The sequence below is a fragment of the Galeopterus variegatus genome, unplaced genomic scaffold (genome assembly GCF_000696425.1).
Source record: "Galeopterus variegatus unplaced genomic scaffold, G_variegatus-3.0.2 Scaffold4371, whole genome shotgun sequence".
Taxonomy (NCBI): Eukaryota; Metazoa; Chordata; class Mammalia; order Dermoptera; family Cynocephalidae; genus Galeopterus; species Galeopterus variegatus.
The window spans coordinates 48,471-73,972 of NW_007730482.1; the positions used below are offsets into that span (position 1 = coordinate 48,471).

Genomic DNA, 25,502 nt, shown 5'->3' on the forward strand with positions numbered 1-25,502 from the left:
CAGAGCAATCAGAGAAGAGAAGGAAATAAAGGGCCTCCAGATTGGAAAAGATGAAGTCAAAGGGTCCCTGTTTGGAGATAACATGATCCTATATATCGAACAGCCTAAAGGCTCTACAAAAAAACTCTTGGAGTTGATAAATGATTTCAGCAAAGTAGCAGGATATGAAATCAGCACACTAAAATCAGTAGCATTTCTATTCTCCAGTAGTGAACATGCAGAAAGAGAAATCAATAAATCTTGCCCATTTACAATAGCCTCCAAAAAAATTAAATACTTAGGAATTGAGTTAACCAAGGATGTGAATAATCTCTATAATGAGAACTACAAACCACTGCTGAGAGAAATTAGAGAGGATACAAGAAGATGGAAAGATATCCCATGCTCTTGGATTGGAAGAATCAACATAGTGAAAATGTCCATACTACCCAAAGTGATATACAAATTTGATGCAATCCCCATCAAAATTCCAATGACATTTTTATTAGAAATGGAAAAAACTCTCCAGACATTTATATGGGATAACCAAAGACCCCACATAGCCAAAGCAATGCTGAGCAAAAAAAAAATAAAGCTGGAGGCATAACACTACCTGACTTTAAACTATACTACAAAGCTATAATAACCAAAACAGCATGGTACGGGCATAAAAACAGACACATGGATCAACGGAATAGAATAGAGAATCCAGAAATCAACCCACACACCTAGAGCCATCTGATCTTTGACAAAAGCACCAAGCCTATACACTGGGGAAGAGACTGCCTCTTTGCAAATGGTGCTGGGAGAACTGGATATCAATATGCAGGAGAATGAAACTAGACCCATACCTTTCACCATATGCTAATGTCAACTCAAAATGGATTAAAGAATTAAATACACACCCTGAAACAATAAAACTTCTTAAAGAAAACATAGGAGAAACACTTCAGGAAGTAGGACTGGACACAGTGTTCATGAATACGACCCCAAAGCATGGGCAACCAAAGAAAAAATAAACAAATGGGATTATATCAAACTAAAAAGCTTCTGCATAGCAAAAGAAACAATTAACAGAGTTAAAAGACAACCAACAGAGTGGGAGAAAATATTTACAAAATATACATCTGACAAAGGATGACATCCAGAATATACCAGGAACATAAACAACTTTACAAGAAAAAAACAAGCAACCCAATTAAAAAATGGGCAAAAGAGCTAAGCAGGCATTTCTCTAAGGAAGATATACGAAAGGCCAACAGACTTATGAAAAAATGCTCAACATCACTCAGCATTTGGGAAATGCAAATCAAAACCACACTGAGATACCATCTCACCCCAGTTAGGATGGCTAATATCCAAAAGACTGTGAATGATAAATGCTGGCGAGGTTGCAGTGAAAAAGGAACTCTCATACATTGTTGGTAGGACTGCAAAAAAGTGCAGCCTCTATGGAAAATGGTATGGAGGTTCCTCAAACAATTCCAGATAGATTACCATATGACCCAGCTATCCCACTGCTGAGAATATACCTAGAGGAATGGAAATCATCAAGGCGAAGGTATACCTGTTCCCCAATGTTCATCGCAGCACTCTTTACAATAGCTAAGAGTTGGAACCAGCCCGAAAGTCCATCATCAGATGAGTGGATATGGAAAATGTGTATATCTACACAATCGAATACTACTCAGCTATAAGAAAGACTGAAATACTGCCATTTGCAACGACATGGATGGACCTAGAGAGAATTATATTAAGTGAAACAAGTCAGGCATAGAAAGAGAATTATCACATGTTCTCACTTATTTGTGGGAGCTAAAATTAAATAAATACACCAAAAAACCAGGTGGGGTGGGGAGGGAGGAAGACATAACAATTACAATTCCTTGAAGTTGATATGACAAGAATACAGAAAGGACATTGTTGGGAGGGAGGGGGAAGTGGGAGGAGGGAGGGAGGTTTCGGTAATTGGCACAATAATCAACCACATTGTATACTGACAAAATAAAATTTGGAAGAAACAAAAAAAAATAAATAATAAATAAATAAATAAATTGGTTGAATCCAAAAAAAGTAAAAAAGTAAAAAATTAATTTCCTCAACTTAAACAAAAGCCAGAATTGAGAGGATATACAATAATTACATCAAATTCAATTATAATTAAGACTAGACCAGAAGCCAAAACTTACTAGGTACTGACATGTTTATATTGCTTATGTATGTTTATATATTGAGGTACTGACATGTTTATATTTCTTCCCAAATCCATTTCCTCAGCCAACTTTGCTTCAAGATCTCAAAGTACTTATTAGATCTGTATTATCATCAAATCAGCTACCATAGTTATGGTGCAGATTCTCTTGCTACTAGCAAACAATTAAGAGGACTTTACCTCTTTTTGAGTGTTTCATGACCTATTCTCTCACTCATGTTCATCAAAATAGACTTTGAGAAACCTTGGGAGAAGAGAAAGCTTCAGCATGGGCAGTCTCCCTCTTAAATACAGATTTTTGTTCCAAACGGTGATCCACAGAAACAATGCTGTACATAGTAATTAATTTCTCCATCCACACATTAACCTATAACGTAACTGAAGTACATTACCAAGAAATAGCTCTTGATCACCATGTATTATGTTTTCATATGAGAAAATGAAGAGTTTCAGCTGCCTGGAAGGGGAAGGAATGGGGTATTTCTGGACATTGGAACACTGTTAACGCTAACAGTTGGAAACCATTGTACAGTAAAACTAATTATCCAGAAAACATACTTTAGGAATTCTTAAGCTCCAAGTCTATAAATAGGCCAAACATTTTTTTTAAAAGGGAGTGGTAGTGGTGAATGTATGTGTGCAAAGAAACAGTAACAGAATACTTAAATACTTTGCAACAAAGAAAATAACTGTGAAGAATTAAAGATCAGTATTACACCAAAGCTTATATATACTATATCTTGCTTGCCAATCAGAAGAATGCAAGGATACCTCCAGGAGGAAGGCACAGCACTAGCATGTGCTAGATGAGCTCCAGCAGGAGAAAGATAATTTCATCTCACTCATTCACTGCTACAGCCCCAGGTCCCAGGACCATGCCTTGCAAAAGTTGATGTTCCATGTGTCCGACTTGAGAGGAAGGTCTAAACTTAAACTATTAGACACAGTGTTTCTCTGCTACTCATATAACAGGAGTCTTACTAAGGCCAGAGCAAATTCTTCACATGTGTGAACCTGGGATTTAAATGAGTGGAAGCCTGTGTACAGAAGCATAACCCTACCTAAAAAGAATATAGCAAAGGTTCAGTAGACTGATTCTCAAGTAGAACTCTTGGTACATGAGAAGGCATGCCAATGAAACTATGAAGGCTATTCAAAGTGCTCAGGGAGCATGTTAAGGCAATAAGACATTGGCATACGAGCAAAATTTCTGTGTAACCAAAAGCAAAGATAACCTAATCAACAGAAATTATACCAACAAAGAGTGCTTAATGGCATATATGCAAAGTAACAATATGCTTCAAAGTACCATGCACGGAAATCCAAATACATGGCAGGAAAACAGCTGGGTCCATTAATGGTATCCTTGGAAAAGTATATCCAATTAAGAACAGACATAAGCACTGACTGACTAATAATAATATGGCCTGGATTAGGTCATAATCAAAACACAGCCTGCTGGCCATCCACACTGACTGGGTCTGGCTTAATGTTATAAGCCAAATGATCAGGAACCTTGGTTATGAAAAGACACAAACCTGGAAATAAGATAATCTGGTCGAGTTTTGCTCTTTTCTTGGAATTTCTGCTTTCTATCTTAGTCCTAAGATTCTACACTTTTGATTTTAAAAAATTAATAACCCTAGGATCCTCAAATTGTATGCAATCTATGTAAGAGCTGGATGAAAAACTGAAGTCATTATACAGTCAGTTTACTCACTGCTTTTCTACCTGAGCTTGGAAAGACCATCACCTCTGATAACCTGGCTTGAGTTTCCTCTCTCTGAAAGAGTTGCAGATTCATTTGTATCTCTGGAAAAGGCTAAGAAGGAATGAGGATGCACGTGACACTCCCTTACAGGAAAGTGGCCACATTAGCATGAAGAACACTTAAAGCCGTCTTCAGGGACATCTTCCTTGAGCCTTCTTGCTGCATCTCACTAGCTTGAGTCACCCTTCCATAAGCCCTCCTTCATAGCATTTATCACAACTGCAGTTACAAGTATTTGAGTAATTAGCAATATCATCTACCCCCACTAGACTATTACCATGAGGACAGGGATTATGTCTGCCCTTTCCATCAATGAAAATCAGCCCCCAGCACCTGGCACAGGGCAGGCAATTCCTGTTGGATAAGTAAATGAATAAACGGGCACTTTCAAAGTCAAAAGTTAACCACAAAGTAAGCAATCAGTTGAAAATGTTTCATCAACAAAACGCATACTTTTACCCATTAAATCTGAAAATAGGAGTCTCTAGGAGCTCTACTTTTTCACAGAATAATAGGAGGCAGGAAGAGCATCAAAAAAGAAAGAGAATACTCACTGGTGGGGGCTTCTTCCTCATTTCAAAAGTGCGTGTGGCACCAAAACTGAGCGAAGCAATGATGGGGCACCTCCCTAGCGAGGGTTCGTCATCACTGTGCCAGTCCACACTGTCCTTCTCATTTCGGTAAAGGTTGCAGAGTAAGGAGTTAAAGGTGTGGCCGGTGTTGTCTTCAATGCGGTTCTTTAGTGTGCTCAGCACAGGATGCCACTGCAATAACAGGTCAAGAAAGCGGCAGAGACAGTCACATAAGACACAAAGTGGCAGCCACATGGAAAAACAGAAAGAAAGGGCAAAATCAGTCAAGTTATAAACCAGGGCATAGAATAAGCAAACCACTTGGAATGCAATAAACAGAAGGCAAAAAGAGTAGTTTAATTCCCTCCCATCATTTCTATTTTGAAGCAAGTTGACCTCTGCAATTTCATAAAGGTACTAAATTTGTTATAGCAATGTCATGAGGACCAGGGCCTACCTATCCATCTCATCTTTTCCATGTTAAATGCATGAACCTCACAAACAAGCAAATGTCAATATATTCAGGGCAGCCAGCTTGGTTAAGTCACTATGGTGGTAAGTGAAGCTGAAGCAGTAAAGCTGATGTGCCACCAGGTAGTTAGCAGACACAGACTAAAGTCTGAAAAGCAAAACAGCTTTCCTATTGGGTGGCCCTCTGTTCATTCTATTCCTATTTTATCCTGAATGACAGATTTGCTTTTTTAAAAAGATACTTTTATCTTTTAGATAGAGCAGTTAACTTACTAAAAACAGAACCTAAAGGGTAAAAACATTCTTTTCTATAGAATGAGAATCATGACATGCTCTTAAGTACATGAGTTGTGAACTCCAGAAGTCTTATACAAATTGCACAGCCCTGCCTCCTGGGCACTGAGTTCACTTACACAGTTTATATTTGGAACTGTCTTGCCACGTATACTACCAGAAGCTGTGACACCTGACCTTAGGTTGTACCTGGGAGCTACAATCAGCATAGCTTGTATTGGTTCTCACTAGAATTCTATGTCTTTCCTCTCAGAAATCTCAAGTGCTTCCTTTAGGACATAGAGCTTCCTTTAGGACAGTGATTCTCAAACTTTACACTATAAATATTATTAATGATCCCCAAAAACTTTTGTTTATATGGGTTACAGCTATCGATATTTACCATATTAAAAATTAAAACCAAAAAATTTTAAACTATTTGTTAACTCTTTTAAAACACAATAACAAACTATTACATATTAACATAAGTATTCTTTTATAAAAAATAACTGTAATTCCCAATACAAAAAAATTGATGAGAAGAGTGGCACTGTTTTGCAAATTTCTGACTTAATAGAAGAGCTGAATCTCATATCTCCTTCTGCAGTCAACTTGTTATGATATCTTGTTTTTATTGAAGTATATTAAGAAAATTGTATTCACATAGACATGTAGTTTATAGCCTTTTCAAATAATTGTGGACATTCTTCTTTGATATTACACCAAAACCCAACAAGTGCATATTACAACAAAACTCAACTGATTTCTGAAAGATTAGCTGCAACATAGAATCTGAAACCATATCAAACTTTTCATATTCTTTTACATTTAAATCCACTGGTCCAGCTTGCACTTTGAATGATATCTAACCTCGTATAATTTTATAACATCAACCAGTGGTCATCTGGAAAACTTTGGTTCACTGAGTTATACAGATCTTCTAAACGCTGACACATTTTGTTAAACAATAACAAAAAAATCACATCTGTTAATATTACCACAGATCTCATCAGAAAAGTCTAAGTAATGGAAAGAGGTCAGACTCAAAATAGGAGATATCAGTTTTCCAAAATTCTAATTTTTGCTTGAAAATTCAATTTTTATCATTAGTGACAAATCCATTATTTTCCTTGAAGTGATACATGCTTCGTTCACTTATGAGAAAATGTCTGCCAAATACCCAGGCCTAAATAACCATCGTCTGTCTGCCAGTTGCTCTTCTAAGTAAAAACAGTCCATGAAAAAAGTAGCTAGTTGAGCTGACAGCTCAAGCAATCGCACTTGGGTTTGCAGCAGGAGTGCTTTATGCACACTTTCAATTCCATCAAACTATTAAGAAGACATGTACCCAAAGGCCAAGATAATAAAACTAAAAATATTTAGTTCTTCACCAAGGAGCCTCCTTGAATGAAACCAGCATTTTAAAAATGTTAAACTGAGGCCGGCCCGGTGGCGCACTCAGTAGAGTACGGTGCTTGGGAGCGCAGCGGCGGCGCTCCTGCCGAGGGTTCGGATCCCATATAGAGACCGAGCCGCTCACTGGTTGAGCGTGGTGCGGGCACAACACCAAGGGTTGCGATCCCGTTACCGGTCACGAAAAAAGACAAAAAGGAAAAATAAAATAAAATAAAATAAAAAATTAAACTGGAAGCGCATGGTGAACACACTGACTTTACAGTTTGGTGACACACCTTGATTCATGCTAATGTGCCAACATTTTTATCCACCATTACTTTGGTTCCATCAGTGCAAATTTAACACAGTCAAAATATCATATAGTCTTAGTATTATTATGAAAATATTTTTAGTTGTGAACTCCCAAAAAGGGTTTTGTAGACCACCCCCCAGGGATCCACAAATTATACTTTCAGAACTCCTCCAACGTCTACGTTATATGTTTGGTAGTGAAGGAACAGATGTTCAGCAAAGGAAAGCATAATATTATTATTAAGTATATCTCATGGCTATTGTCAGGTATAACTGCCAGGAAAGCATATGTGAGAATAACTCAGCTTTATTGTGATATGAAAACCACTGTTAAAGCTGGGATTCCCTGTTGTGGATACTAGCATTACATTCTGAGCATAAGATTTTTAAAAAATAAACAGTAACAACAAACAAACCTTAGATCAATAAAACAAAAATATTAATAAACTGACCTATGTTCAAGAGAATAAATTCCAAAGTAAAACTCCAATAATAATGTTAGCAAGCTATATTTCCTATTTACTTCACATCTTTAAATTTATCTTCATGGAGAATAAAGATCAAATGCTAGAATTATACACTTAACGAGAAAAACAAGAATGTAAAGGAGGAAGATAGCTCTTCTACAATGTGACTGAGAATCTAATTAGCACTTCCCTGACTTGCTCAGGGACTAAGCACTATGATAACATCAAGTTTGCATTATGTTTCCAAGTGGGTATATATTTTTTCTAAGTTATTTTTAGTAGTGAAGTAGAGAGAAAAGGAGAAAAAAGGGGATAATGAACTAGAAGATTTATTTAGACTCTCCAACCAATACTCTATATACAGATCCCTCAGAAGCAAATGTCTAAATTAAAATTCGGCGTTATCTCACTGTTCGGTGAAGCCATTCTATCCTTAAAAGACATTTGAGGGAAAAAGTTGAGTAAATATGAATCACAGAAGTGAAAGGATCTAGTGAAAGTTCTCCATACCATGCTGTAAGTCTTGGTTGCTGAAAATACAGGATTTCAAACAGTGTTTTATAGAGTCCTAGGTATGACAGAGGTGCCTCTGGGACTAGGAGAGAGGAAAGGTGAACTTAGTGGGACTTTCAGCCAGTCAAGGCTTTGATCTGTTTTACACACTAGGTGCATATAAAATTTAGTTGGAAAAAAGACTAAAAGAAGTTTAAAAACCTCTAATTAAACCTGCTCCTGGGGGCCGGCCCGGTGGCGCACTGCTATAGTGCGCCGCTTGGGAAGCGCGGCGGCGCTCCCGCTGAGGGTTCGGATCCCACATTCAGACCGGGCGCTCACTGGCTGAGCGAGGTGCGGGAGCAACACCGAGGGTTGCGATCCCGTTGCCGGTCCGGTACGGGCGCGACACTGAGGGTTGCGATCCGTTGCCGGTCACAAAAAAAAGACAAAAAAATAAAAAATAAAAAAATAAACCTGCTCCTCTTCTATGAAATATTAAGCTTGAATTAATGACAAGAGAAAAATTAAGTATCCCCAACATACATACACAGACATTAGTGAATAATTCTTTAAAAAATCTGAGAAAGGAGCAACTCTTTTGATTTTGTTAAAAGACAGCATATAAATTAACTAAATCTATTAACAATAAACACAATGTTATGAGCCAGCCAAATATAAATTAAGGAATTCTAATTTGACAACCTTAATATCCAACAAAAGTAGCTTGCTTAAATAAATTATGGTATGCAAAGATTATGAAATACTATGCTGATATTAAATATAATGTTGTAGAAGAATATTTAATGATACTAAAACATGTTAATGATATATAGTTAAATGAAAGGTAGTATACATAATTGATTTGCCTAAAACAAAAAAAGATTAGAACAAAACATCAGGTAAAAGAATTATCGAAAATTTTAATATTATTTTTTATGCTTATCTTCAGTTTCTAAATTTCCAAGAATAAGCACTATTCCATACATTATTAAAAAAGGCTTGTCATCAAAAAATTCTTTGGAAGAGTTGTCAAAATGTCACCAAAGTGTAAGACTATCAGAGGCTACTTTACTCAGCAGATCCTGTGTGCCTTGTTTACTCTAAACCAGGGTTTCTTAACCAGGGGCAGTTTTGACCCCCAGCAGACATTTGATAATATCTGGAGTCATTTTTGGTTGTGATGACTGGATAAGAGGCACCACTGGCATCTAGTGGGTAGAGGTCATGGACACTGCTGAGCATCCTGTAATGCACAGGACAGCCCTACAATAAATAATTATCCAGCCCAAAATGTCAATAGTGCAGAGGCTGAGAAATCCTGTTCTAAAACATTAACTAGAATGAATGAGAAAGAACTTCTTCCCCACAACCTATTTAATCCTCAACTTCTCTTCTATGACTGTTGACAAGAAAGTAAATTAATTCTGACAGAAACAAGGGCAGTAGCCAATGTTGGACCAACCTAATTCAATTCTCTTCATGTTTCCAAATCAACCTCAGTTATAAAGGGCCTCAGCACTTCCCTGGGTTACATTCTAAATGCCATGCTAGAAACCAAAGCAAGCAACTATCACCTTATGTGAAAAAGCCATGCACCTCCAGTCAATGTTTTATCCCTAAACATTTTACCAAAGTGGTAGTTTGTGATTATAAACTACTAGAAGCTCTGAAATGTGTCACATTTCTGTGTATCCCAATGCCATAGACAAAACTCCATTTTCTTCAAAGTCTCTTTCAGTAAAGCATAGCATTATTTGCCAAAGGCAAGATGCCAGACACTAAACAGGGAGCTATTTCTTGGACCTTAACTCCATCCAAGCTTAATTTATATACTAGAATATCTTTGTCTACTGTCATGGAAATTTTTAAAAATAAAAAAAGCAGTAGAAACAAGCCAAAGTAGTAATAAGTTGGAAGTCTGAGAACTGCAGCCATAAAATGAATACAAAGTCAACAAGAAAAACACCAGATTTTTTCACAAATAGCAAAAGAGCCTGAGAAATAGAAAAAGACATTTTACCTCACTTGCCAGCCATAGGGACATAGCCCCACTGCAAATGTATACCAGGGTGTACACAGAAAGGTTACAGCCAGAAAAGCTTGGGGAAGGGGATATTAGGAGTAGAAAAAGTTCATTTTTCTGAAATTCTGGACTCTGGTTCCAGTTTACTCTAGTTCCAGTTTTTTTCTCATTCTCCAAGTTTATCTATGGATCAAAAGCACATAAAGGATAACAAGCATAAAGACTCAATGTTTGAACCTAGAGGATTTTTTCAACTGAAAATCATCATGCACTTCTGCAAGGTAATTTATTGTTATTTTACAGTACTGAACACTTATAGTATATAGTCCATAAAACCATACCAACAACATTTCAACATACGTGAGGATTTGGTTCCAAAGTGATTCTTGAATAAGTGTAAGGAAGTTCTCCATACCATGCTGTAAGTCTTGGTTGCTGATAAGTTATATCTAAGAAAGAAAATACAGGGCCTTTGAAATGGTTTAGTGCTATTTAAGGTGTACCTACTGAGTGCCAACTCTGTGTCTTTCAATGTGCAAGAAGCTATGAGAAATACAAAAGACGAGTAAAGATGGGCTCTGACCCAAGGTTCCATCTTCATAGAAGATGTAGGATCCGGTGAGTAGAATGGATAAACGCTTCTGAGGAAGAAAAGACAAGAGAAGACATGTTGGCAGAAACAGCATGGGCAAAGGCTCTGAGATGAGAATGTGTGTGACTTGTTTGTATCAATGATGACATAAACAAGAGTAAAAGAGTCACAGTGGGGAATAAAAGGGCTCAGATGAGAAACACTCTCAAAAAGCAAGGTATGGAGCCTGAACCCTTGTAGGCAGAAATTTGTGGCACCAACATGTATACAAGAAATAAAACAAACTGTTCACCCATGTATCCAAAAAGGCTTATATGGTTGTATAAGCCTTTTTAATTCTAAATGAAGGAAAAAGTGCTCTAATGAACTGTAGCATATAGCTGATTTTAGTCAGAAGTTTTTGATATCCAAACTTACTTAGAGAAGGAGCTATCCATAGATCTTCTACATTTTCCTCTACTGATATCAGCCACAAGAAGAACAATAATAATAAAAGCAGCTAACATTCATTAAAGGCTTATTATGTACCAGGCATTCTGTTAAACACTTGTCATGCATGATCTCATTTAATTAATACAACGACCTTATAAGATAGGCATTATTATTAGCTCAATTTTTCAGATAAAAAAGAACAAGGATCAGAGAGTTACTTAACTGTAGTTTGCTTAAAATTAACAATTATTTGAATGACAGAGCCAACTATAAAAGCCAGGCCTGTCACCAAAAGCCCTGCTGTAGAAACTGCTGGGAGTTGGGAGAAGGCTGCCCTGAAAAAGCTGATTCCTATTATGATGTGTGAATAACAAAAATGAACCCAGTATATACTTTGCCTCTTTCTTTACAGGAAATTTGAATTCACTCCATGCGCCAGAAAGGAAACTCTATGCTAGAGCATAGATGCCCCCCAGTGACCAACCATGGTATAACAGATACCATTGGCTCTTGGATGCCCACAGAGCAGCGGTTTTCAAGTCAAGTAATAAACTGCTGTGTCACCTTTACAAACTCAGGAGAATACAGATGCTGAAGCTAAAGGAGACTGGACTCTTCTGGTGCAAGTAAAATGAGAATAAAAAGTCACTAAAAAGGATCACAAAAGAATGTATGCCTAATAGGATCAGAAAAAAGAAATCTCTGGGGCCGGCCCGGTGGCGCACTGGATAAGTGCGCCGCTTGGGAAGCGCGGCGGCGCTCCTTTCTAGCAAGCACTATGCTAGTCAGGATTGGAAAACAATGCTATGTAAGACACTGCAAACTTTTCTAAAACTCTGGCTTGCTGCTTCAAAAACAATTACAATTTCTTGAAAAGGAGAAACATTCTTTCTGAGTTTCTGCCAATTCAATTTAATGAGAAATCACCAAAATTCACTTTAGAGAAATGCCAGGTACATTATTTTTATTTGTCACTAGGCCTTATTAAAAATAATTTGTATGGGCCGGCCTGGTGGCGCACTGCTATAGTGCGCCGCTGGGGAAGCGCGGCGGCACTCCCGCCCGAGGGTTCGGATCCCACATACAGACCGGTTCCCGCTCACTGGCTGAGCGAGGCGCGGGAGCAGTACCGAGGGTTGCAATCCCGTTGCCGGTCCCTGGTCCGGTATGGGGGCAACACTGAGGGTTGCGATCCGTTGCCGGACACGGAAAAAGATAAAAGACAAAAAAAGAAAAAAGAAATCTCTGGAAGTTTTTATGAAGAAAGGAAAGTTGGCACCATTTGAACTAAGACAGGCAGTGAACAAACACAAAGGGAGATAAGTATGTTAATCATAGTTCAGCTAAACCAAACTTCCTCCAGTTCCTTAGTTCTCATCTCTCAACTCCTGCCATGTTCTCTCAGAACATGGCCTTCCATCTTTTGTTTCTTCTGCCTGGCATACTCTTCCCTGTCCACTTTGGCTAATTCTACTCATCCTTAGGGTGTCAGGGTTTGAATCTGAGTTTAAGCCTGGCTGTGGTGAGCAGAAGCAATGGTATGAGAAAACATTCCAGGGAGGGAGAGCAGGCAGCTACAACAGCAACCTCAGAGATCTACATACCCTGTCTGATGCCAGTCCTCTGCTTCCAGGGAATATCCCGACAAAGCTGTTCCAAGATCCAGTCGGCTTCTTGTAAGTCAACAAAGCCAGGATACAAACGCACCCTTGATGCAGAAAGAACCATTATTAACTAAAGAACATGGAAAAGATGGGTTAGACTCTAATCATTAGCAGAATAAGTTAATCTGGATGAGTCCTCTAATGGGATGATGAAATCATCTCCCACACCTCCTTTGGCAAGCCGAGTCTAATATCACCCAGGTCATGATGTTCCACATGTAAAATAAACTGCCCTCATGTTAAGACAAATAAAAGAGGCAATGAAGGATAAAGGGATGCAAGAGCATTTTTATAGAGCACGGTTCAAATATTGCTCCAGCACTGCTCACCTGTGAAACCTTGAGTACATTAGTTAACCTCTCTGAACCTTGGTTCTCTCATCTGTAACCTAAAGATGTTATTGACCTCCTAGGGTCACTATGAGGAATAAACAGAATAACTAATAAAATGCCTGGCCCTGTGTTATTTTAACAATTGGGAGTCTTCTGAGAATATGTTGATTCTAGGAAAAGCCTGAGATTACTATGACTGTACCAAAATGAACATATCCAAATAAAGGTTCTTTTTCTCATTGAATATATGCTTATTTAACAATGCCAGTTCAGCTCAAAATCATTTTGGATATCTTTCTAAGGAAAGGTTCCAAAAGCCCATGAAACATTCTCTTGAGAAGCCTTAGTGGTAGCAAATCTTCGCTCTTTGAAGATGCATTTGATTTTTTGAAAGAGCCAAAGCTCACCTAGTTAACAATGAGATGTGACCAAAATAATGCAATTGGTTTTGCTGCGTGACTTGTTTTAAAGGGGAAGTTCCAAAAAGGGTTATAACAGTGGTAGCACCAAAGGACTTCATAGAGTCTTCCAGGTTCAGCAGAAGCTCTTTCTAAGCAATTCATTTAGATGCGGAAGTTTTGATATGTTTGTTCTAAATGTACCATTATATTATAGTGACAATTAGTATACTCACACATTAAGGTGATATGTTCAAAATATTTTTAAAACAATGACTAATGCCTAATATACCCTAAACAGTACGTGCTTTAACTTTATTTAAACCTACCCTAATGTACCAATAGAATATAGTGTAATATACAATGTAATATATAATAATATATAATTAATATAATAATATATGTAATAATACACATAATATAATAATAATATAATGTAGCACTTACAGTACAGAAGTCCAGGCTAGATCCAACTCTAATATTAAGTTACTATGTGGTACTAGGAAAAAGAAATCAAACTCCCTAGGCTTCATTTCCTGATCTGAAAAACTAGGGAAGTAATAGTTACTACATCTAACAGAGAGGTTGTGAAAATGTTTTGAAGATAGAAATACTATATAAAAAGGAGATGTTACCCAATTTTTGCTCCCCAAGAATTTACGTGGTTTTCTCTTTTTTTGGTGGCTGGCTGGTATGGGAATCTGAACCCATGACCTTGGTGTTATAAGGCTGCACTCTAACCAACTGAGCTAACCAGCCAGCCCTCCCCAAGAATTTAAGGGGCAGAGGTTACCAATTTCAAATAAGGGAGTAACTATTTTAAGAGACTATAACTGAGAGATAACTATAGTTACTTTCTAGTGAGGGTTCACTTACCTAGATACACCTGTGGGTGACAGACTGATTTCATACACACCCTCTCTGCTAAAGAAACAAGGGAAACAGACTTGTTAGATTAAAGCCAAACAACATATGCCACCCAGAGAAAGGGCTGTCCTTTTGAGTTCCCAAAGTCCTGGCTCCCCAAAATGATTTAACTATGAGGGAGCTCTATGAGGGCAGCATAATTCCCACCTTCTACCACTAAGATAAGGGGTGAGAAGTTACATCATTAATGACGTTGGGAATAGAACTCTGACAAGATCAGGCCATGGAGACAAAGACTGGGATAAAAAAATTCTGATTCTACCCCTTTATACTTTACCCATAATTAAGACTGATATGATCCAGGAAAATATCACACAAAGGGCTATCAAATAGAGCAAAGGGATTCCCCTTTGGAGAGTCTGAAACAGGGAATACATTTAACAGCTGGTATGCACATCATTTGCTGAGGTTCCTCCTGTGATTAAAATCCATCGGTGGCTACCCATAGTTGCAAGCAAGGTCTTTGTGATCTAGCTCCATCTTCTGACAGTTCTCACAGATTTCTCATCCTCCAACAATCAATTGCATGGAATTTCCTGAATACACCACTATATTTCTAACCCCATGTTTTTCTTTTTTCTTTTTTTTTTTTTTTTTCCTTTTTTTTTTGTCTTTTTTACTGACCGGTAACGGGATCGCAACCCTCGGTGTTGTGCCCGCACCGCACTCAGCCAGTGAGCGGGAACCAGTCTCCACATGGGATCCAAACCCTCGGTAGGAGCACCGCCGCACTCCCAAGCGGCGCACTCTCCATTGCGCCACCGGGCCGGCCCATAACCCCATGTTTTTCTACATGCTGAAATGCCTCCCCACCACTCAACGTCCCCAACCCAACCCATCTCCAAGGATGGTCCAGTAGAAAATTCTAATTCTCCCTTCAAAAATCTCAGTGCAAGATTGCCTTCTCTAAACTGTTCCTGACCTTTAATCCATGAAAATAATGTCAACCATCTCATCCTCTGTGCTAGCACTAAACCTTACATAAAGGACTACTGTTTTATAATGTACAAGATTACAACTGGTTTACATGTCTATTTACTAAACTGTGGGCTCCTTAGGGGCAAGGAATAGGTCATTATTCTGTCTCCCACTGCCTGCACATTATACATAGGCAATAAAAGCTACTGAATTTAATCGAATGTGAAAAAATACAAAACTGTTACAGGTGTGCAGGACGGTGAGGTCCATGATGACAAAAGTGACACACACTGGATGTATCAGGACAACTGGTGCATGTATTAAGACACCTGTGTGAGATCCTCCTCAGAAAAAGATATGTTATAAAGAATAACATAAAGGGACAGTTTTCACATCTCCCTCTGTCACAGGAGTTAGTAGTTCATGATCTCTCAGCTAGGCTCTTACGTGGAGCCTCTTTGAGGCAAAATGTAGTCATAGTTATCATATATAATTATCACATTTCTATATAAGCTGTCTTTAAAGTTTCTCAGAGTGTGAATACAATGTCTCAATGTGATATATTTCGACCCACATTTAGAAGCTGGCTCATTTTAAATGTAGAACACATTTCTGGCTATTAAAAAGAAAATCTAACATAGTTAACTTTAGATAACCAGAATTAACAAACCTAGGGCTAAGTAGGAATGGGTTCTGTCATTTTTCTCTGACTTGCAAAGTCACAATTGTTCATTTTTTTCAGCCCAAATGTCCCACCCCTACCTTGTATCGGGTTTCATGGTTTTGTTTATTCTCTTTATCGCCAATGGAGGCAATACCACTGGTATTTTTAAAACAAAGACGTTTACAACTAGACCAGGACTTAAATGATTATGTGGTCTATGCACCTAATTTTACAGTCAAGGAAACCAAAGTCCAGAGAGATGGAAATAACTTACCTAAGAACTAATGCTAACTAGTGGCAAAGCCAAGATTAGATATTCATATATTGACATTTGTGTTAGTTTCAAATTTTCCTAAGATATACAGCCAACCTGCAAATAGCCAAACAGCATAACAGCTCATGGACAAGAACTTACACCCAATGCTAATTTGCTAAAGCAAAAGGATAATTTTTATTGCCAATTTATCTACATCAGATGGAAATTGAGAATCAGAAAATGAGCCAAAGCATCTTTCACCAATTTGGGATAAAAATATTTTCAACACAGATCAATATAAGACAAATGTTTAATATCATTTAAATTACTCTGGAACAATTATGTGGTTTTAATAAATGGAGTATAAGGTCACCCAGATTGCTAGCAGCTTTTATAAGCACTGCTAGCAAAATGGTACTTAAGGGCTTCTCAAAGAGACATGTTTCAATGACTCAGGAAAAATCCCCCTTTGTCTTTACCTAAGAGATGTTTTAGCTTACTGTCTACAGATGTCAGTGAAATAGGGCCAGGAAATCCACACCAGAATCAGAGTCTAATGTACAGAGATCTTTTTGCATTTTCCATACCATCAGCAAATTCAGAAAGTCTTCTCAAAAGATTAAGTTTAAAGACATTTGAGATACGAATATCCTAGCCTAAATTAAGATACTTAATTGGCCATTCTCTACCAGATAGAAAAATTGGGGTGAGGGAAAGATCCGGGGCTCTCCATTTCACTGTGAGCAACAATTACAGGAAGGCAGCAAATTACTTACTCAATCACTCGTGGCTCTGGGGCTTTACGTACTACCTGCAAGAAAACAGGCAGATCTTACTTCTGGAATGATTCCTAATCCTCAAACAACTTACCAGATCCTCCCATTTCTGGTCAAAATAAATCAAGTTAAAAACTATCCTTCTGTTATTCCAAACTCTCACTACCTCACCAGAGATCCTCGTTTCTCCTCTTATAACTACTTCACACTTGTTAGCACACAGTAAAAGATGATATAATTAGAAGTAAACAATTTTTCTAATGGCCAGCAGCTACAGAAAAATCTTCGTTACATAAAGATTTTGTAAAAATAGAAGATGTACTATAAAATATAAGAACTTTTGATAATTATTTATACAATCATTACTAAAGCAAGATGTCTGATTTTTAAAATTTTTTCCTTTTTATTTTTAAAAGATGACCAGTAAGGGGATCTTAACTCTTGACTTGGTGTTGTCAGCACCACGCTCTCCCAAGTGAGCTAACCAGCCATCTCTATACAGGGATCTGAACCCATGGCCTTGGTGTTATCAGCACCACACTCTTCCAAGTGAGCACGGGCTGGCCCTAAATTTTTTCCATATTATTAAAAAATTAATCTTCACTGTTTCTTACATTCTTCCTAGATGGAAAAAGGAGCTAAGAATCATGCATTTTGCTGTAATAAATAAAATTTCAATCCAATTCCAAAGACAAATGCTGAAATAGCACTGAAGACAGCATGATTTTAGGATGTCAGGACTTAAATAACCAATGCAAGCTCTAGTCATGATATAACCTCTAGCCACTAGTCATGCTATAGCCTCCTTGCCAAAAAAATGGCAATAATACTTGACCATAAGTGGGGGACAGACTATGAAGAATCCTCAGACATATGAAGGAACTGAAATACTTCATATATCATTATAATCACGGTTCTTTCACTCATTCATTAGTGAATTTAAGAAATTCACTACTATAACATAAATTCATTAGTGAATTTATTCAGTCACTATTTAAGTGTTTACTATGTGAATATAGCTTTTTTAAGCAAATCTTTGTTGTTATTGAAGGAGAAACAAGAATTTACCTGCTGGGGTTCCTTGAACACAAACTCTCTGTCAGATAGATGATGCTCTTTGTTCCCCCAGGTATGACCAGGCATCTGGTGGAGTTGGCTCTTAGCAGTAGTAGCTGAAGCAAGAGAGAGAACAACCTCAAACCGGAGAAAAGTATGTTCTCATGACCTTCTATTGAGCAAGGGCCAATAATATCCACTTGGAAAATTACTTCTATTACATCTAAAAACTAGATAAAGTCAACGGAAGACCTCAATACACACTGAAAGGTTTGAAGGTATTGATTAAATATGAGGAACTCTAAAGACCTACCTTCAGCCCCCCCAACAACAAAATCAGACAAAATGCCAGCCATGTTTAAAACAATCCTTAATATAAACTGAAATGGGAGTCTACTATAAACCAAAAGGATATAAATAAAAGAAGGTGACAGTCATCCACATTCACAAACACACACACACACACACAATCCCTACAGGTTCTTGCCTGGCTGAGCAATGGCCTGGCTCTTAGCAGGGGCAGCCCAGGCTCCCTGTACACGGGCTCGCTTTCTTTTGTCCTCCATGTTGACCAAAAAAGGCTTCTGTTCTGAGCTTTCAGAAGATTTTGTTCCTGATTCAAACCGCACAATGGTACCTGTTTTAAAAAGGGGGAGGGAGGGCAGGGGATGCTTTGAGTTAGTGTTGTGAGAGCTTGGTCTGCTAAGGGGTAATTACAATCCTTTCAGGCAAAAGAGATGGCTCAAAAAGAAATCGGTACTTCCATGTAAAATCAATTCTGTCATCACAACATCTCAATCAGTAGCCTCCTCAATCACCTGGGGCTGCCGGGTTTATTGTTTATCTTTTATAATCTTATCATAGTACTTTTACTTCTTTCACAACCTGAACTTTTCATAAACCACATTACTCTTATTAGTCCCCAAGAGTAGAACTTAAAGAAACCGTATACTCCCATTTTCACCTACATGGACATTGAGAAATAGGCTAAGACCAGTTTCCAAGCATATTTCTATATTCCATTATCATTGGCTGCATCAAAATTTCCTGAAGGCTTGTTAAAAACACCTATGGCCCACGTGCACAAAATCTGATTTAGGATGGATGTAGACATTTGTCTTTATAACAAGCAGTGTAGGATTTGATGATATGTGGCTATGTATGGGGATTACAAGGTTTAGTGACTCACCCAAAATCACTCAGGAAATCAACAGTAGGTAGATTAACATCCAAATTATATTAAGTTTCAGTCTTCAGCTAACTGAAAAATCTACCTCATAATGGCTAGTAATACTAATTTGACATTTTTGCCAATATAGGTTTAGCCCACAACAAATACAGGAGCATGCACAGCACAGAAAACACAACCAAAACAAGGTTTAATCCACATGTTTTGAATCTGTGATCCATTTCCTTATGGGTCTATTTAAGAAAGCTTCACAGCTCAAGTTCCCACAGGTAACAAGCTAATTTTACAGTTTGTTAAGCCTATGGATTCCCAGACCCCACCCCAGACCTTCTGATTCAGTAGAACTGAGGTGGACTCAGGACTCTGTGCATTTAACAAATTCCCCCAGGTGATAAGCATGTAATTCTTCTCATTTAACAGGTGGGGAGATGACAGAAGCTGCCATCTGCACAAAAGTTATTGACAGAACCAAATACCAACTCTCCAGGCAAGTAAGATGTATGCAGGAAACCCCAGTTTGACATTTTCTCTGAATTGAGGTCTTAAAAGCTTAACACGACAATTAGCTATAGTCCCCAGGGGGGTTATGACCTGCTCCCCTTCTTGCTCGTTCACAGGGGAGCAATATATTATTTGTCAGGGGACAACTGTTGAAAATATAGATTCCAGAGCCCCATCCCAGACCTACTCGATTTGTGGAGTCCCAGAACTTAACTCAAGCCAGCATCCACCCCGGAATTATTTACACAGACAAAGCTTGAGAACCCCGCTGCAGCGCCAAGAACAAGGATCCGGCGCCAGCCAAGACTCGCTATGAATTCAGGTCTCTCAGTTCCCAGCTGCATGACCTGTGGCAAATGACTTCACCCTTCCGAGCCCGTTTCTTCCTCAGTAAACAGGGGAATCAACACCTCCCTCACCGCTGAGGTGCAGGTTAAGTGGGCCTCACAGGTGAAAGAGGCTGGTCCTGGGTAATGGTTGGCTCTTTTCCCTAATTTAGACCCTTTTTCTCTTCCAGGAGGCCTTGGAAGGGACCTCAGGGGCGGTCCTCACACCCCCAGCCCCGGGCACCCAGCGGGAGAGCGCACCTGTCGGACCCGGCGCGCAGATCCAACCTCGCTAGCCCTTGGAGCGACCCCCGCTGCCCCAGCCCCGCTCTTGCCACCTGCGGTCCGGGGAACCTTAAGCGTGAGGCACCGACTCCAGCAGCTCCCAACCACAGGCACTTCCTCCCGACGTCACGCGCCGCCGCTGCCGCCGCTTCCGGTGCGCAGCCTGGAGACCGGGCAGCCCCGCATCCCCCGCGCCCGAAGGGCCGAGTCGCTGAAAGTTCGGATGAACAGGCCGGGGTTGGAGCAGGGGAGAGGGATTGAGGGTGCGGTGGAGCGGAGGGAGGGGCCGGGGTACGGGAATGAAGACATGTCTCCTATGCCGTGGTCCTCGGGGCGAGAGGTCCTCGAAACTGGAGACGTTCAAGCACCGGCATCTTCGGTCTACTGCGGAAAGTACAACCGGGTCTCAGCGGCGCTGGCGGAAGCAAGAGGGGATTGGTGCACCGCGTTGTGATGGGCTCAGCGAAAGGATTTGCATTTTGTCCCGAAAGCACGGGGAGTCTAAGGTGCGCTTCCCGTGTGTTCCCATTGCAGCTCGTACATACGTAGATCATAACACTTAGAACACGGCGTAGGACCACGCCTTCAATCGTCTGGGCTCCCGAGTGCTAAGCAAATTTTGCTGGAGTGAACAGACCTAGGTGTTGGTCCGGACGCTATTTTCTCGACGTATGCAGGGCCAGCACTCTGCTTCTTTTAGAGATGGGCATGGCTCTTATCAGCATTAAATGAAATACAGAATGTATTTAAAGAATCTAGCACAGTGCTTGGAACACAATAGAAACTCAATAAATGTAAAGAGTGTTAAGAGCAGAGTGCCTTCTCTTCACCCCTACGAGCTCTTGAGAAACATCTTTAAAGTGGCCATGTTAAACTATGTATTTTACAGTGTGAAAATAGCAAAAGTAACACTGAATTAACCATTTCGTGGTTAATTCAGTCATTCTAAGTCATTCTCTTAGATCTACCAAAGCATAGTCACTGTGGATATCTTTAAAATAAGCCCGGTGTTAGTGTACGCTATCAATGTACACTATCTGCAGGAAGCTCAGTGTACCCTATCAGTGTGCCTATATTGTTGCTACTATCAAATCCAATTTTTACAGCATCTGTTATTCTTTGCTATACTTTGTGACATTGAAGGAAAAATTATTTATCTTAGAACTGAAAGGAGAGAAAGTGGTAAGGCCAGACTATGATTCCGCCTCTCCCCACCCCCCATCAAATTTTTCAGTGTCTGCTTCTGGCTCAGAAACGTTGGTTGTATCTTCCAAAGGATGTCACTTCTTTCTTTTCAATGATTATAGTTTTGGAACAGGAACAAAGAGGTCTGGACTGAGGAGTCCCTAAAAGTAGCAATTAACACCTCTTCAGCCTCTACGTAGAGTGTTCCTCAAAAATCAATCCATGACCCACTTGCATCTGAAATCACTGCATTTTTAAAACAGAATTGCCTACATTTTTAAGAAGTGCCCAATGTGATTCTGATGCACAGAAAGTTAGAAAACCTCTGGGACACATGTAGGGTGACAAATTGTTCTGGCTTGTCTGGGACTGAAGGGTTTCCCAGAACACAGGACTAGAGCCAAGACAGTCCTGGGCAAACTGAGATTGTTGGTTACCCTACGTACTTGTGAGTATGTAGTATTAGGAGGATGTTCTTGATGGTGTTGGCATCCTCATTGGGGTCTTGATTTCTTCATTTCTATTTGTGATACATGTGTTTTTATCAGAGTGATAGGAGAGGCTATAGGAGGCCGATGAAGGTGAGGTGCATTACTAGTTATCAACCCACTGATTCTCAGATCCAAACCCAGCCTTCACTGCCCTGATTGCAAGACTGGAACATTTCTCCCCTGCCATTTGGCCCAGTGGTCAGTAAGCTTCATCAGTAGAGGGTGCTGGAGGAACATTAGAGGAGGAAGGGGCTCTTTCTGATTCCATTATGCTCCTCTCAGCTGGCTCTTCAGAGCACAGTGATCACTGTGAGCAGTGTTTGACACCTCCCTGTGGGCTGAATTATAATATTAGTTGAATTTACAGCCTTGCTAAGTTTCTCTTGTGAAAGTTGAAGCATCAGTTGGGAAGGAATGTAATCACAAAACTTGAAATAAGGACTCTGCTTGGACCTAGGTAACTGACAATTTTGAACACACAAGTCACCCTGAGCCTTCCTTGGCAATGGAAGTAGCTTACCTTCTATGTCTATGGAGACTAGTCATCCTTTCCTTGAAAACGCTGTGAAATCCTCACTTGGCACTGATGACTTGAAAGGGAAGCTCCTTCTCCATAAGACCCACCACAACCCACTCTTCCCTCTGTCCTATTGCCTTTAGACCCATAACTAGGTTCAAATTTCATAGTGCCCCAGGTTGGCAGGCACACACAATGACATAGGATGAAACAGCTTGCACACCAAAGGAATTACAAGGCTTTGCTAATAATTATCAGCAGAAAACCAGAGAACATGTAGAAATGGATTCTAAGTGTTTTAAATGAAGGAGGGCAGTACACAGTACTGTATCACACCAAATTAACTTACATGGATGCTCTTACTAGAGATGCCCTTACAGATATATAGTGTTGATTCATACAAGTAGCGGTGCCTCTAATAGCTTACTTGGTGGATTTACTGAAGCTTTGACTCAACAGTGGCATACAGTTAGTGCTATTGAGATACCAAAGCATAATGTGGAGGAAAGAGCCCTACCTTGACCTGCACACAACAGACACAAACACAAGAACTATGCCCCACAAGAAGGTCCAGAAGACGCATCTTTCTCTAAGGCACTGAGAATTACTTTAGAGAAGGGAACACCAGCATCCTTGAAAAGCTCTGTGGTTGCTCTCCTTTTTAGGCCAGATGTGGCCATGAGGGATGCCACTATTGAGTTGGGCTCCCTGATTTTAGTAGAGGTGGTGATGCCAAGTGGCAGCATGTAATTGTAAAAGGTGGGCACATCAACTCTATAGAGCAGCAGGGACATACCAGTAATCTGAATACCTTGGCCCATAAGGATCTTTGGTAGTTGCCATGATGTTTCTAGGGACGAAATAGATGGGAAGTATACTAAAAATTGCTTGATCTATCCAACAGAAAATACTAAGCTACTTGTTCTAGTAGCCAAAACTCTGACCCGAGTTGCCATACTGGATAGACATGTTCTTTCACCTAGTTTCCAGACCCAAGTGTCTTGATTGAAGGGGAGGCCAAATCTCCTCGAGGAAGGACCCTGCACCATTGCCACAAGTATATACTGTAAATTTTCCTTTAAGCCTTTATCCAAATAAATGCAGCTGTTTACTAGAATAATTGTACATTGGGCACACCTTTTAGGTGTTATTGGACACTGGCTCTCAACTCATGCTAATTCCTGGGAGCCTAAAACACCACTGTGACTCACCAGTGAAAGCGAGGACTTATGGTGTGCAGGTGGTAGATGGAATCTTAGCTCAAGTTTGACTTGCTCTGGACCCAGTTGGCCCATAGATCCATCCTATGATTATTTCCCAAGTTCCGGAATGTATAATCAGACTAAACATATTTAGCAACTGGCAGAATCCCCACACTGACTCTCTGATCCAGAGTGAGGTCCATTTGGTAGGAAAGGCTAAATGAAAACTCTTGGAACTTCCTCTCCCTATTAAGATAGTAAATAGTAGCAATACCATATCCCCAGGAGAATTGCAAAAATTAATGCCACAAAGACTTGAAAAAACTGGACGATGATACCTATCACATTCCCATTTAATTCTGCACTATTGACCTGTGCAGAAGTCAGATGGATCTTGGAGAACTACTGTGAACTACTGTTAAGTTTAGTCAGGTGGTGACAGATATACTTCTTTACTGCAGCAATTAACATTACCCTTTGCATTTGATATGCAGCTATTGACCTGGCTAATGCCTTTTTCCTTTATATTAATTTACAAGAAACATTCTGCCTTTACTGGCGAAGTCAACAGTATACTCTCAGTCTTGCCTCAGGGATATGTCACTTCTCCTGCTGTCTGCCATACTATTGTCCATAGATCATCCTGACATTCCACAAAACATCACACTAGTCAACAATAATAATGGCATTATGGGACCGGATATGATTGAGTAAAAGGTAGAAAGTACTTCAAATGTTTTAGTAAGACATGTGTAAACTAGAGGTTGGGAGATAAATTGCACAGATATTCAGGGGCCCACAATGTCAGTGAAGTTTCTGGGGGTTCAGTAGTCTCGACTGTGTTGAGATATGCAGACAAATTGCTGCACTTCACACTACCTACAAAAAAAAAAAAAAAAAAGAAAAGAAAGATGCTCTGCACTTGTTAGGCCTTAATGGATTTGGGGGGCAATGTATACCACATTTGACTGAACAATTCCATAGAGTCATCCATAAGGCTGCCAATATTGAGTGTGTACAAGATCAAGAGATGGTTTTGCAGAAGTTCAGGTTGCAGTATAAGTTTCTCTATCATTTGGACCTTATGATCCAGGAGATCCAGTAACACTCAGATGTCTATGACAAGCAGGGATACTTTACAAAGCCTCTGCCAAGCACTAATAGGAGAATCACAACTCAGACCTCTAGGATTTTGAAGCAGATCTATGACCTCTTCTACAGATAACTTCTTTTGACAAATAGTTTCTGGCTTGCTCTTAGTAGAGACTGAAAGCCTAACAATGAAACCTCAGGTGACCATGTGTCCTGAGCTTCTCATCATGAACTGGGTGTTGTCTGACCCACCTAGTTGGCCATAAGCAGCAGCAAGATATTATCAAAGGAAAATGGTATATAAGAGACTGAGCTCAGGCAAGTCCAGAAGGTATGAGTAAATTGCGTGAGCTGGTGGCCCAGACTCTTTTGACACCAACTCTTGTTGCAACTCTTATAGTCTCTTGGTCTGTTCATCACCTTTCTTACAACCAGTTGACTGAGTACTGTTTTCAGATGGCCTAGCATGATACGCTGGTACCATCCCAAAGTGGTCAGCTGTAGCACTATAGGTCCACTTAGGTGTGAGCTTGAAGCACAGCAGTAAAGGGAAATCTTCCCAGTGGGCAGAACTCCAAGCAGTACATTGGTTTTCCACTTTATAGTGTTAGATGCGCAGAAGTTCAGACCTATACTGAATCATGAGTAGTGACTTCTGAGTTGGATGGATACTTGAAAGGAACAGGAATCAGAAGACTTGTGACAAGGAAGTCTGGGGAAGAGTGAAGT

The 25,502-nt window shown here is 39.6% G+C and overlaps 1 protein-coding gene across 4 annotated transcripts in view; it reads right to left on the minus strand.

The window, feature by feature from the left end:
• ALKBH3 (alkB, alkylation repair homolog 3 (E. coli)) overlaps positions 1-18,616 on the minus strand; it is a 36,292-nt gene extending 17,676 nt beyond the window's left edge. The window contains exons 1-8 of one of the 4 annotated variants that reach the window (XM_008587400.1): positions 18,473-18,614; positions 17,998-18,101; positions 16,930-16,964; positions 14,265-14,309; positions 12,599-12,702; positions 10,331-10,419; positions 9,968-10,153; positions 4,517-4,726 (exon numbers count right to left, since the gene is read on the minus strand). In XM_008587400.1, the coding sequence (XP_008585622.1) occupies positions 4,517-4,726; positions 9,968-10,153; positions 10,331-10,419; positions 12,599-12,702; positions 14,265-14,309; positions 16,930-16,964; positions 17,998-18,101; positions 18,473-18,551 (852 nt within the window). In that variant the 5' untranslated portion in view covers positions 18,552-18,614. Of the gene's footprint in view, positions 1-4,516; positions 4,727-9,967; positions 10,154-10,330; positions 10,420-12,598; positions 12,703-14,264; positions 14,313-16,929; positions 16,965-17,997; positions 18,102-18,472 lie in introns of all 4 variants that reach the window. The other 3 variants (XM_008587399.1, XM_008587402.1, XM_008587401.1) reach the window with 3 other exon arrangements.
• Between the last annotated feature and the right edge of the window lie 6,886 nt (positions 18,617-25,502).